The 13,249-nt window shown below is 49.6% G+C and overlaps 1 protein-coding gene across 5 annotated transcripts in view; it reads left to right on the top strand.

The window, feature by feature from the left end:
- TRAF3 (TNF receptor associated factor 3) overlaps positions 1-13,249 on the top strand; it is a 105,680-nt gene that overhangs the window by 76,282 nt on the left and 16,149 nt on the right. For 4 of the 5 annotated variants that reach the window (XM_074364978.1, XM_074364975.1, XM_074364976.1 and 1 more), the window contains 5 exons: positions 852-956; positions 1,579-1,746; positions 7,894-7,974; positions 10,640-10,714; positions 12,316-12,408. In XM_074364978.1, the coding sequence (XP_074221079.1) occupies positions 852-956; positions 1,579-1,746; positions 7,894-7,974; positions 10,640-10,714; positions 12,316-12,408 (522 nt within the window). The remainder of the gene's footprint in view (positions 1-851; positions 957-1,578; positions 1,747-7,893; positions 7,975-10,639; positions 10,715-12,315; positions 12,409-13,249) is intronic. The other variant, XM_074364979.1, reaches the window with a different exon arrangement.

The following is a 13,249-nucleotide window of genomic DNA, read 5'->3' as shown; positions in this document are numbered from 1 at the left end:
TTAATCTTAAGTTACGACCTTTTTAAGAAAAAGTCATGTTTCAAAGGATTAGATTAGATTCCAAATTAGTTTATTTTAAACGCTTAACAGCTGTCGATTCTATTTCTTTGCCTGTGGAGTGGAGAAAGGCCTGTTAAGCTCCCTCCCTGCTTTCCCACTGCTGCGGAGTGTGGACACGCGGGGCTTTCTGAGACGTGCCCGAGGGCACCAGTGGTGCAGCGTGTGCTGTTAGAGGGCGTGAGAGCATTTGTTTTCCAGGGGAGAAATAAAATTAAAGGAAGGTTTTCACTTTCTAAAGGACACATTTTCATTTTTGGATTTAACTCCAGTCTTTGCAGAATGTATTTTTTAGAAGGTTTTAAATAGCAGGCTATGACTTATTTTTGGTGGAAAAATGAGTTATAAATGACATACCCTTAGGAGCAGGCACTGAGCTGTAGTGGGCTCTACCCTTGTCTCTCGGTGGGAGGTGCTCCATCCACGGCTGCCTTCGCAGTACTGACGCCTGGAACCCCCAGGTCCAAGTGTGAACTGGGTCTCGATACTATGTCGTAGTTAATCCAAAGTGTCTGGATGCTCCAAAGTGACCTTCAGGTTTCTAGTATAACTTGTTTATCTTTGGCTTATGTAATAAAAGATGGTAGTTAAGGTTACATTATTTAAATTATGTCTCTTAGTGGGGGCAGCTCCTTCATTCTACTTACAGAAATTAAAATGGTTCTTAATGCTTTCTGAGGCCCACTTAAGGGATGCTCTCATTTTTTTTTAGAGTGATTTTACCTTGTCCCAAGTAGCAGCATGTGGAGATTAAGAAATACTAACCCTCTAAAATTGCTGCCTTTCAATTTTAGGTGTTTAAGGATAATTGCTGCAAGAGAGAGATTCTGGCTCTTCAGATATACTGCAGGAACGAAGGCAGAGGTTGTGCAGAGCAGCTAACGCTGGGACAGCTCCTGGTAAGTACAGAAGTGTCCGTGTCGGCGCCTACGTTCAGAAACACAAGTGCCCTGGTCAGTATGATGTAGCCCCTTAAGACCATGTTCACGTGAATCTTTGAGAACACACCCAAATAGGAGAGTGATCAGAGCCAGTTGGGGATGAAATGTTATTTTTATGACATCGTAGGCAGACTTGTCAGTAGGTTTTTGAACACCCTACCCCATTTAGAGTAGAAGGAAATCTGAGTTGAATTTTAATTTTGGGAAGCCCATTGAAACCTTCTCCTTTTTATAACCATGAAATTCCACATAACTTCTTACGTTTTTTTGATTAGTATCATATTTTATCCTAGAAAGATGTTTGAATTGGGATAAAACAAAGTCCTTAGCAGATAACCATTTATTTATCCAGGAAGAAGAGTTAATTGACTTAGTTCTTCATAAGCAATATAGTTTGAGAAATCACTAAAGGGAACACGAAATTCAGTGTCTCTTGACACATTTGTCACTCTTCTCTGTGAAAAACTGGTCTAAGAGCAGAGAGAAACATTTTTGTAGTATTTAATTGCATAGAGGTTAGAATTTGGTGTTTCAAATGGGATTTTTGCCGATCGAGAAATTTGACTTGTCTGTCTTACAGGTGCATTTAAAGAATGATTGCCAGTTTGAGGAACTTTCATGTGTTCGTGCCGACTGCAGAGAGAAAGTATTGAGAAAAGACCTGCGTGATCACGTGGAAAAGGCCTGTAAATACCGTGAGGCCACGTGCAGCCACTGCAAAAGTCAGGTCCCAATGATCACTTTGCAGGTGCCGTGTTCTCTTGTTTCACCCGCCTCCCGCTCCATCCAGGTGTCCCTGGTCCACAGAATAGCTTTTTAAATGACTATTCTCACAGGAATAAAGAGACAAGATAGGAGTAAATAGCAGTTTTCATCTGACTTTATTTCAGAGTTAAGCTTTATTTGTTTTGCCCATTTTGATTTACGCAATTAACATTTTCCATCGCCTTGATTGACTGTCATTTGGGGTGCCAAAAAAAGTGAAGACTGATTATTCAGAAAAGGTAGAATCTTTCACTTGTCCCAGGGAATAGCCTCAAAATCTTGTTGGATTGCTTAATTGTTTCACGACTCTGCAACATAACCATCCCTTTAGCGGGGTAATTTATCCTGCAGTATTGGAGTGCAGCTGTCTCTCTTGGAGAGAGATGAGAATCTAAAATTTTTTCATGCCTCCATTATCTTGGCACAATTTTAAATTATGTACACATTGGAATCAGATGACTTATATGTAAATTAAAGAGATGTTGGGGTAGAGGACAAACTTTAAAAATAGTGGTGTAGTAACCCTCAAACATTTGTTTGTTGAACAAATATTTACGGAGTGTGTACTGAGTGCTGGGCACTGTTCTCGGGGCTGGGGATCCAGTGGTGGCCCTCACCTCCTGGTGGGAAGAGGTGATGAATAGGCAGCCGTCCCGTGTTGGGCTGTGATAAGCACTGTGAGGAGAAGTAAACTGGCCTCAGGGGAAGAGGGGTGATGGGGGGCCTCTGAGCGTTCGGGATGACGCAGGAAGGGCACTCAGTGCAGAGGGAGCAGCACAGGGGCGCTCAGGCTCCAAGATCGAACTGGCTCAGCAGTGGGTTTCAGGAACCGTGAGAGGCCAGCAGGCCTCCCATGTACAGAACGAAGGTTATGGGGCAGACCAGGGGGTGGGGCACCGGGCAGCCTTGAGTGGGGGCAGATGTGACCAGCAGACGTGGGGGTTGGGGGAAGCAGGGAGCCGAGGGACAGTGTTGGCCTGGGAAAGGAAAGGGAGGAGCAGTGGTACTGGGGTGCAGAGGCAGAGCCAGTGGGATTAGCTGGTGGCTTGAATATGGCGTCTGAGTTTAGGGGGACACCCAGCCTTTGTAGGAGCAGCTGGACCCACGGGAGTGTCCTACCGAGGTGGGGCTCAGAGGAGAATAGGGAGTGGTCCAGGCTGCAGCTCTGTATTTGTAGGTGGCCCTCGCAGCCGTGGGACTGGAGCGAGCGGAGGGCCAGAGTCAGAGGACAGAGGCCTGGGGCACACGGATGCTTGCAGTCTGCTGAGGAGGGGAAGTCATCCAGTGAAGGGTGGCCAGGAGGAAAGGGTCGGGAGACTGACATGCCAGAGGGAGGCGGAGCGGCGGGCGTGGTGCAGCCAGAGCAGAAGGTGCTGAGAGGCTGAGCAAGATGGGGACTGGCTGCTGGACGTGGCAGGATGAGGACTGAGGGGGCTAGTGGGGGGTGCTGTGGAAGTGCAGCCAGGCCATGAGGGCCACAGCTGAATCCCTGGCAGATATTCGGGAGTACTCACTGACCAGAATTTTGGGGAAGTTTTCTGTTTTTCCGTGTGAAATGAGACATCCCCTACCTGGTCGTCTCCATCTTACCTTGCTCCGTAAAACTTTCCGCTGCCTTGGACTGTCTCCCATTGTGAAACCTAGTTCCTGTAGGATTCTGTAGATGTTTCCACTTACCAATAACTTTCAAGAACTATGCCCTCCACTTTGGAAAATAGCAGTAGTATTTCTCATAATTGAATAATTTGTTCAGTAATTAAACTCAAGTGAATGAGACACATACCTAATGAGTAATACGCCCTTCCTTTCACGTGTTACTGTGTTGCTATCAAAGTTACACTGTGGTTCTTGCAAAAATCAATTACCTTTATTTACAACATGGAATCCAGGAATTAATTTTCATTTGAGAAAAAATGGGAGAGCATGTCAATTAAACAGCACACAAGTAGCTGACTCTGAACTCCAGACGAGGCTGTAGAGAAGCTGGTTGTAGAGTAACAGCGTCGCACGTGGGTCACGAAACGTGCTGAGTGCCTGTGGGGCACCAGACCCCGAGCTGGTGCTCAGGACATGTAAGAGAATAAGCTGCAGTCTCTCCCCTTCGCTTCACTCCCAGGTGGGGGGCTCCGATGTACCATGTGGGACGCACCATGTAACACGGATAAAGCCCCAGGGAGGAAGGGCCTGTTAACAGCCTGGCAGGGTCAAGGGAGGCTTTGGTCTGATCTGGGCCTTAAATTTGTTGACTGCACACAGGAGCCAGAGACACAGCAGGTGTGGAGGCACAGAGTGATAATTACAAAGTTTGGGACCTGAGTTGTGCGAATCAATACTCCTTGTAAATCTTACTACACTTTTATGATGGAAACTTTCTGAACTGTTTAACGATGTTAGGGCATTTGCTACTTTCAGCCTGTGACAGTTACAAGAGGCATGTCTGTTTGAGGTCACTGCTTGTGCACCCCAACCCTAGCGGGCAAGTCGCACACTCACTCACACACACACACTCACGCTGGGCCCGGCCTGTCCTATCCATGTGCGAGACCTGATTGTCAGGTCACTCTCTTTTCAAGCACACTTCATCTCCTCCTCTCAGGCTTTAAGTTTATTTTCAAAAAGAGCAGTTGTTTAACGTGGGCCTGAAGCCCCTGGTCATCCTGACTTTCCTGCACGTCTTGTGATCTGTGGGTGACCAGCTTATCAAGTGCCAGTGAAACATGGACCGAGGACGCTGAGACTGGGACACGCAGTTCATACGAGCGCTTCTTCCCTACCTGGAAGCCGTGGTATTGGCATGCCAGCTGTTTCCATGTTTGTTTTTGTTAATCTATGGGTCAGCATACTTTAAGGTGTCAGAAAAAAATCTCTTGTATTTAGTCCAGAAATTATCGAATACATTCTCCTTCAACAGGTCTGTTAATTTGTGAAAAGTCAGAATTGTGAAGACTCCTTTTGCGGGAACACGTATGCAGCTGGCCCTTGGCCAGTGCAGGGCTGGGGGCGCCGACCCCACACTGGGTAAAATACCAGTGTGACCTCGCGGTCGGCCTCTGTAGCTGAGGTCCAGTCCACGGGCTCATGCAGTGCGTGGACGCCTAGTGAGAAAGGTCCACGTGCAAGTGGGCTCACGCAGTTCAAAGCCGTGTTGTCTGAGGGCCCACTGTAACTGGTGTGGGCGTAGGGGTAGGTCCAGCCACTTTGGAAAATGTTTGGCAGTTTTGTTAGGTTGGAAATTCACATACTCGATTAGCAGTCCCTCTCCGGGTGTTTAAGGGAACTCACGTGGGCACTCCAGGGGTGTGGTCAGACATCGCCAGAGCAGCAGACACCGGGGAATGACCCAGACGGACGTCAGCTCGAGAACCAGGTGCCCAGTGGGCTGTGTGCACAGCAGGGGAGACCATCCGAGGTGCTGCTCCACCGCAGGGGCGGTGGGGCCCTGCGCCTGTAGGCAGCACGTGGGCCAGCCTGAGATGTGTCCCCTTGAGCCAGGTTGCAGCAGAGTCTCAGGGTAGAATTCCACTTTAATGAAGCTCAGTAGCAGTCAAGGTGAAGCAGTATTTTGTCCGTTACATGTAAACGTGCTGTGAAACTTTTTCTTAAGCAAAGGAGGTAGAAACACAAATTTCAGGTTTGTGGTTTCAGTGGGGAAAGTGGGGACAAGACAGGAGGTGGAAGTTACTAGGTACGTTCTTGTCCGGGTGGGAGTCCTGTTCACCGCGTGGCTGTGCCTTGTCCCTCGTGTACTGTGACACGTGTTCTGCGTGTGCATCAGACAGAGCTGCTTTCATTAACGTGCAGAGAATTCTCATGTATCCGTAGACTAACGGTTTTCTTACTGGGTGTATTACTTTACTTTGGCTGTTACAACAAAGTACCACAGAGTTGTTGGCTTAAAGCAGCAGGAATTTGTTCTCTCCCAGTTCTGGACGCAGAAGTCTGAAACCATGGTGTCCTCTGGCCGCACCCCCTGGAGGCCCTGGAGAAGGCTCCTCCCCTGCCCCTTCCTAGCTCCTGGGGGCGGCAGTCCTTGGGGCCCCCTGACGTGCAGCTGCCTTGTTCTGATCTCTGCTTCCATGTTCACGTAAATGACCTCTCCTCTTACAGGACACTGGTCTTTAGGGCCCACCTGAAGGCAGTGTGGCCTCTTAACTGACCACATCTGCAAAGACCCTATTTCCAAATAAGATCACATTCTGAGGTTCTGGCTGGCACGAACTTTGGGGAGTCACTTTTCAATCCCCTACAATGGGCAAAAGCTATGAAAAGGCCAGTCACAGGAAATACAAATGGTTAATGTCAAAAATACGCTAGCAGTCACACGTTATTAGAGAACTAGTGAGCACCCTGCCTTCCTCGCCTGTCTTGTCGGACATCGCAGAGTCGGGGAAGAACTGGCCAGGGTCCAGGCACCCGTGTTCTCACAGCAGTAGGGGCTTGGGCAGGTTGTCGGGCGGCGGCCCAGCAGTATCAGTCAAAATCCCGTTTGAAATTCCCTACCCCTCAATGCCCCAGAAAGCCTACTTCTAGAAGTTTATCATTCGGACATCCTGGCACAGATCTATAGAAATACACACACCGAGATACTGACTGGTCTGGCTTGCTGGTCCCCTAGCCTCACCTCCCACCATCCCCTGGCCCGCCCTCCCCGAGCCCCTGCCCCCAGGACTCCGCCCGGCACCCTGAGCCTCCCTCTCCTCCACCATAGCACTGGTTGTTGGTCTGCATTCCCAGCTGTCCTTGTTGGGCTGAGTACATGCCGGCCTGGTGAATAAAGGCAGGTTCGGGGAGGCCTGGCACCTGTGGAGTGTTGGCCACGTCACTTCTCCAGGCCCACGGCTGACTCCTTCCTCACAGTTCCCCTGATGGAGGGCCGGTCACTCCCCCGTGAACAGATGAAACAGAGGGTGAAGTCGTTGTCCGAGGTTTCCCATTGACAGTTCCCTGGACTGTGGTTCCTGGGAGCTCTCAGGGACTTAGCACAGCCAGGCACCCCGTGTGGTGTGCCCCACGGGAGGCCAGCTGTCAGGCTCTGCCCAGTCAGGTGCCTCCAGTGAGCTCCGGGCAGCCATGGGCTCACCACCTAGGCTCTGCAGGCCTCTGAGGACCAAGCCCAGGAGCAGCGCGGCCACTCCCCATGGGTGTCATCTCTGCTCTGCAGACCCACAGTGCACCGCCAGGGACTTACAACACACCTTAGAGGGCTGAGTGAGAGGGGCCTCCTCGCGTGGGCCGCTGTGGCCGTGGACCCCACACCAGCCTGGTCGGACGGGGCCTCACAGCGAGTGCTCCCCCGTGGACAGCTTAGCAGCAGCCTGACTGGAGGCCCGAGAGGATCTAAAAAGCCAGATTAGGAGAGCTGGGAGTGTCCCAGGCCACAGAGGGGAGCAGCACCACGTTCTCCTGTTGTGCAGTGACGCTCCCCCAGCCTGCCCCCGCGAGTTGCGCTGTGCGGCAGGTGGTCCCGCCTCTGGCTCCGCCTGTGTTGGCCTCTCTGCAGGCCCTTGGGTTTGCTGTCCTTGTAGGAGCGCTTGTCCTCGCCTCGCCGCAGACAGGTGAGCTGGGCAGGTGCCCAGCAGGTGCCTGTGCCATTGAGTCATCCAGACTCTGTGAAGTGGAAATCTGGGCCTTCCAGAGAAGGGCTCAGCCAAAATGTATGCCCGTCTGTCTGCATTTCCACGCACTAAAGAAAACCTAGATGAGGTTTCAGGATAGTAACTTAAATGCCCAGAAGATCACACTCCTCAAATGGTTTGAGAAGCATCATTTCCAGACCCAAACTGAGAGGCCAGGGAGAGCCATCCTCCTCCCTTCCCCGCCATCCACCTGCCGTGTGAGCGAGGGCAAGGCCCGCTGGAGCCAGTGTCGGGGGCACGGGGGCAGCAGCTAGGCGGGGGGCTGTTGGCAGGAGCCACCTCCGGAGGCCGGCGCGCCCCTCGCACCCAGCCTGTCAGCTCTGGGCAGGTCTTGTGAGGTGCCTTACTTCTCAGCACTCATCTGAGTGTGAGGAGTGCTGAGACTCAGGGACACGGCAGAGCAGGGCGCTTCCCATGGGGACACTGGGGACGTCGGTGGGATGGGAAAGAAGGGGGGTTGTGTGTTTCAAAGTTGGCAACACTTTCTTTTTCAGAAACACGAAGACACGGAGTGTCCCTGCGTGGTGGTGTCCTGCCCTCATAAGTGTAGTGTCCAGACCCTTCTGAGGAGCGAGGTAAGGGATGTGGCCAGGGCCTGTTCAGGAGTAGGGGGCGCCTCCAGGGCTAGCGTGCTGGAGACGCCACCCTTTCCTTGGAGCTGAGCACTGAGGTTTTCACAGATCGTGACAGGGATGTATATAATTAAAGAACAATGAAAAACCTCGTACTGTTTTTAAAAGTTAGAAATTTCAGGAACAAGCAATTAAAAGCTACAAAGTTATAAATTCAGAGCAAAATATTGTTAAGAATTGAGAAAATGAGAATAATTTACTATGAGAGCAAAGGTGACTTTTTTTGGTTTTTTTAAAAAGTCTATTTTTAAATCTGTCAAGTAGGAATTACTGTAAGATTATTTCAAGGAAATGAATGAACTTAGAGATACTCCTGAACCATCTCAGCCACACGTGCCGTGCAGCGTACGCACCAGAGAGCAGGTGGGCACAGGGGCGGCACCCACATTCCAGGGGCCGCCGGGAAGGCAGCTGCACAGCTCCTGCAGGGCTGCATGTCTGATACCGCCCCCGGGCACGCTCTCTTTAAAGCAGGTAGATTTTTGGATTAAGCTCATTTGATCAGGACCTATCCTGATGGAGCAATTCCTAGGATTCTTTATGTTTTTGCATCTGATCGTGACCTGTGTCCCCTTTGGTGGCTGTTCTCAGAGCTGTCTGGGGCTGCCACGGGCTCGGTGGGTACGTTCATTCCCTGGTCCCCAGGCCCGATCCCCCCGGTCCTGGGTGCTCTGATCCGAGGGGCCTGCTCACCTCAGCCTTTTTCAGCAGCCTGGAATTTTACATCTGGATGCTGGGGAGGGGAGGGCCAGTCTTCCACATCCTGATTGAATGAGGGGACCTGTGTGGGCCCACAGCCAGGGACACAGGTGCAGGGAGGACCCCGGAGCTACTCCCGCTGAGGTGTGCGCTGAGCAAGGACAGATCTTGCCCAGTGACAGTGGTTTTGGGGCCCCTGAGTGTGTATCTAGGAATGGCAGGGAAGTGCACGTAGATTATTTCCGCAGCTGGAAAGTCCCCGGAAAGTTAAGGTATGAGGAGTCTATACTATTGAAATAATTCCTGGGCTTTTATATACTTCCTTAAATCTTACTCACTCAGAGCTCTGCATTAGGGGCAGAAGTGCCTCCGTTTTGCCTCTAAGTTATTTTTATTTCTAAAAATCTTTAAACCTGCATATATCTTTGGATTTCTGGTGAAAGTTCTTTGGTTTATAGGTTATTCTTGCTTCTATTCCAAAGCTCCTACAAATCCTGTAGGACTCTGAGAGTAATGATAATAAAGCCAATTTAGGAAAAAGTACAACCCTGAATTTATAGTTGGTGCACTGAAAGTAACGTCAAACTCAGTATGTCTCTGATTTTAACGTTAGTGGGGCTGGCTGGTTAGATTCTCGACTGCGCTGATGGCAGTAACAGAAGATGTTCTAACACTTTCAAATTGGTGTCACTGCACACGTGGCCTCCGGTGTCTGCCAGTCGCCCGTGATGTGCCTTTGGGGCACTGTCCTCCAGATGCAGCCAGACCCCCTGCTGAGTCCAGAGACAGCTAGTTCTGCGGCCACCCTGACTGCCCTGGCCTGTGGCAGCAGGTGAGAGGGCCGTCCTGTGACCCACTTCCTCTTGTCCTAACTGACGACCAGAAGGGAGACTGTCTCCGTCCTCGGAGACAGAGGAGACGGTGCGGAAACACCTGCACCCGCCAGAGCAGCACACCTGTGAGCCTTTGGGGGTGCAGGGGCGCTGGCACCAGGGAAACGGGCTCCCAGGGCTGCCTGTGCACCACCCCCCCAGTTCTGGGCCTGATTGTTCCCTGTGAAGATGATCTACCCTAGAGATTCCTGATGAGAATTTCCTCAATAAAGAAAGAGATTATCTTTAAATTGTATTAGCCAAACACAAAACACTGTGTCTTTAAAATGTAGACGTTCCAATTCCCTTTTCTCTTGAGGGGGCCTCATAAGTGGTTTTTATTTGATGATTTTCCAACGTTTAAGCTGAACACGAGGGTTTTTCCCTGCAAGACAAGTTACCTTCTCCCAACCCCTCCTGACTTTCTTCCACCAGTTGGAGGTGACCGTATTACGATTCACATTGCTAGAAGGACCTTAGAGGTCTTTGAAAAGCTGCATGAACTCACGGCCAGACAGAGGGAAGAAGTCTTCCCAGAAGAAGGGAAGCTCCCCTCCAGCCGTCTCTGAGCGCTGAGCGCGGGCCCCATGCAGGCGTGCTCTGCGCAGACGCTTACTTTGTGTGCTGTGTATTAGGTGTGCGACCCAGTGCATCTGAATGCTTTCTATTTTTTGTGTTTCATGCAATTTTTGTTTATAGTCTTTAAATGTGCATTTCAGTTTATGTTTTTTTTTCTCTTTTTTTTTTAATTCTGGCACTACAGACGGCATGTCACAAAACAACTTGTTCTAAAGAAACCGCAAGTTTAAGAAATGTTACAGTAAATGTATTTCTGTATATTGGCGTATATGTGTATGCACGTGACGATACTGTATATTTACTGCATTTGCGCCCAGGAAGCAGAGGATGTCTACACACCTGTAGCCGATAAGCACCATTCGTAACAGTACAGCCCAGATGCTATCTGTGCCCTTGATATGTTTGAACATTTTCATGCAAACGTTTGTGCCACAACTCACGTCTCTTTCCCGTTGCAGTTGAGTGCACACTTGTCAGAGTGTGTCAATGCCCCCAGCACCTGTAGTTTTAAGCGCTATGGCTGCGTTTTTCAGGTCAGTATCCGACATTCGTCCTTCCCAGTTGCTGACATTCCGCCATGAGAGAAAGTTTCCATGTTAACATTTTAACACGCAAGCTCTGGACCTTTGGTCTCCAGCATGGGTGCAGGGCTCGCTTTCCACACCCATGGTGTTCTGGGACCTCAGGGAGACAGGTGCGCGGAGGAGGAGTTGGTGCCTCAGGGGGACTGCCGCATTGAGCACCAGCTCGCCAGCGGGGCAGACAGGGCTGCCGTCCGGTGGGGCTGCTAGGTAGACTGGTGCAGAATTCAAGCCGTTCCTAGAATGTAAGTAAACAGCAAACCGGACGTGGTTTCGGCAGTGTGTGCGTCACACACAGTTGTGAGGGTCACACGCATGTCCATGAGTGCATTTCACATACATGCCCCGCCTCCTGGGGAGCAGTGTGGAGAGGGCTCTCCGCCACGGTCATACCTGTGCTGTGCGAGACCTGTTTTTGGGGTTTTTTCTCTCTGTTTCTGTTTTTGTTTTTTAGCATGTCTGAGACTGCTTTTGAATTTGAACTGAGTTTTCATTTAAATGTGTATCTTAATTTGAAAGCTGTCAAAGGGCAGTATTATGACGATGAAAGTATTTCCCATTTAATTTTATATATTATCAATACATCATTATGAAATCAGCACAGAAACATTGGCATCTCAGTCTCTTCTCAGAAAGGAAAAAGCCTAAGTAAGAATGGCGGTAGCTTTCCCTTTGCTTCAGCCTCTAGCGAGACTGAGCCTCCCCACCGTTCTGTCGTACGTACACGAGTACCATTCATTCTGTGTGTGTATATATATGTTTATATATAGCGGAACTTATATCAACATATATATATTTGAATATTCTATGTACAGAGTATATGTTTTGGAGATCATGAAAATGCTTTCTATGGCTTTTTAATTTTCCAATATCAAAACAAATTATATTTTTATACCAATTACTTCCTTAAGTATATGAAACACTGCTCGGTGTGCTTATTCCTGACTCTGAGATGGTCTGCATCTTGTGTACTCTGTAGATTGTTCATGTTCTGTATGTAGCTTTCGAAGTATCCTCAGAGGAGCGAGGAACAGTACATTTTCCGATGCAGCACATCCCGCTAGCAAGCCAGTGTGTTAGTGAGCTGTTTAGAATCTACTTTGATTACACACTCACCAGGTGAGCGTCGCAGCATCTAGCTGTGACTGCAAGTGCCTGAGTATTTTCTGTTTATAGTTTTAATGTAAGAAAAATCATTAAGGAACAAAAATAATATGTCTAAGACTAAATTTCTTGATGTTACAAGTGTGAAACACGGGAAAGAAGGTCCTCGATACGGAGCTTGAGGAGTGCAGGGCGTGGCCTTGGGGCAGCTGCTGTAGTCGCGTGTCTTGTGGCTGAGCTGCTCTGTCCTCCACAGCCTCCTCGCCCGCACACAGTAGATCGGGGGCCGCTGAGCATGACCCTTCTGAGGCTGGAGATTCCCCGTTCACCTTCCGTGAATAAGTCTCCCCTCTTCATGTGTTAGTGCTGGCTTTAGATCATCTGTCAGTCTCTCTGTGCTCTGGAACAGAGTGAGGTCGGCTTAACGCATTGCCTCTTTGTTCTCACAGGGGACAAACCAGCAGATTAAGGCCCACGAGGCCAGCTCCGCAGTGCAGCACGTCAACTTACTGAAAGAATGGAGCAATTCTCTAGAGAAAAAGGTACGCCGTGCCATTGCCTGCTTTTGTTGGTTTTTAATAATTTCAACAAATTCTGTAAAGAAGACAAGTTTTTTTTTTTAGAGTTAGTAATGGTTTTTGGATAAAAGAAACAGCATCAAGAGAGTGCCAAAAAAGTAACTTCTCTTCCACTGGTCTTGAGTTCATGAATAAATGAAGGTGTTAGTTCTATTCGTTTGCACTTTGTTCGTGTGAAGCGCTGTTGTTGAAGAGAGGCACGTTGTGGCTGTCTCAGCGCTGACCCGGAGCACACGTCCACACCCGCCACCCCATCCCTGGCATTTGTGAATCAAGTGTTACTGGGATGCAGCCGCGCTCTCATTTCCGTGTTGTCTGCATCTGCTTTGGCACCACGAGGGCACGTTGGTGAGTTGCAAGTGAAACTGTATGGACCACACAGCCCGAAATACTGCTCTCTGGCCCTTCACAGGAGCAGTTTGCCACCCCCGGTCTGGAAGGTTACCACCAGTGTTCCGTGCTGTACCATCCTCTGTCTTGTGAGAGACACGGAGGAGAAGACATTCGTGTTTCACTGGCGTTCCTGGCGATCTCAGCGGGGGGTTCCGGCAGTCTGGGTGACACTTGCTTAGGGCGTTTGTTCTGGGGTGCTCACCTCAGCCAGGCCTTCTGTTCATGAGGAATAGATGGAAACCTCTGAGACTTGATAGGGAACAAGGTTAGAGGATCTCCCATTCTTAAATTAAGAGCTTAATTTGATACTCAGCGAACATCTGTTGAGAACTTGCTGGAGGAGGACGTGGGGATGAGTTAGCAGCGGGGGGTAGGGGGGTCCGCTTTCTGAAGATTTGTAAAGATTTGAATG

Source organism: Camelus bactrianus, chromosome 6 (assembly GCF_048773025.1).
Source record: "Camelus bactrianus isolate YW-2024 breed Bactrian camel chromosome 6, ASM4877302v1, whole genome shotgun sequence".
Lineage (NCBI taxonomy): Eukaryota > Metazoa > Chordata > Mammalia > Artiodactyla > Camelidae > Camelus > Camelus bactrianus.
The sequence above is the reverse complement of the archived record's forward strand: the minus strand, read 5'-3'. Positions and strand labels throughout refer to the sequence as shown.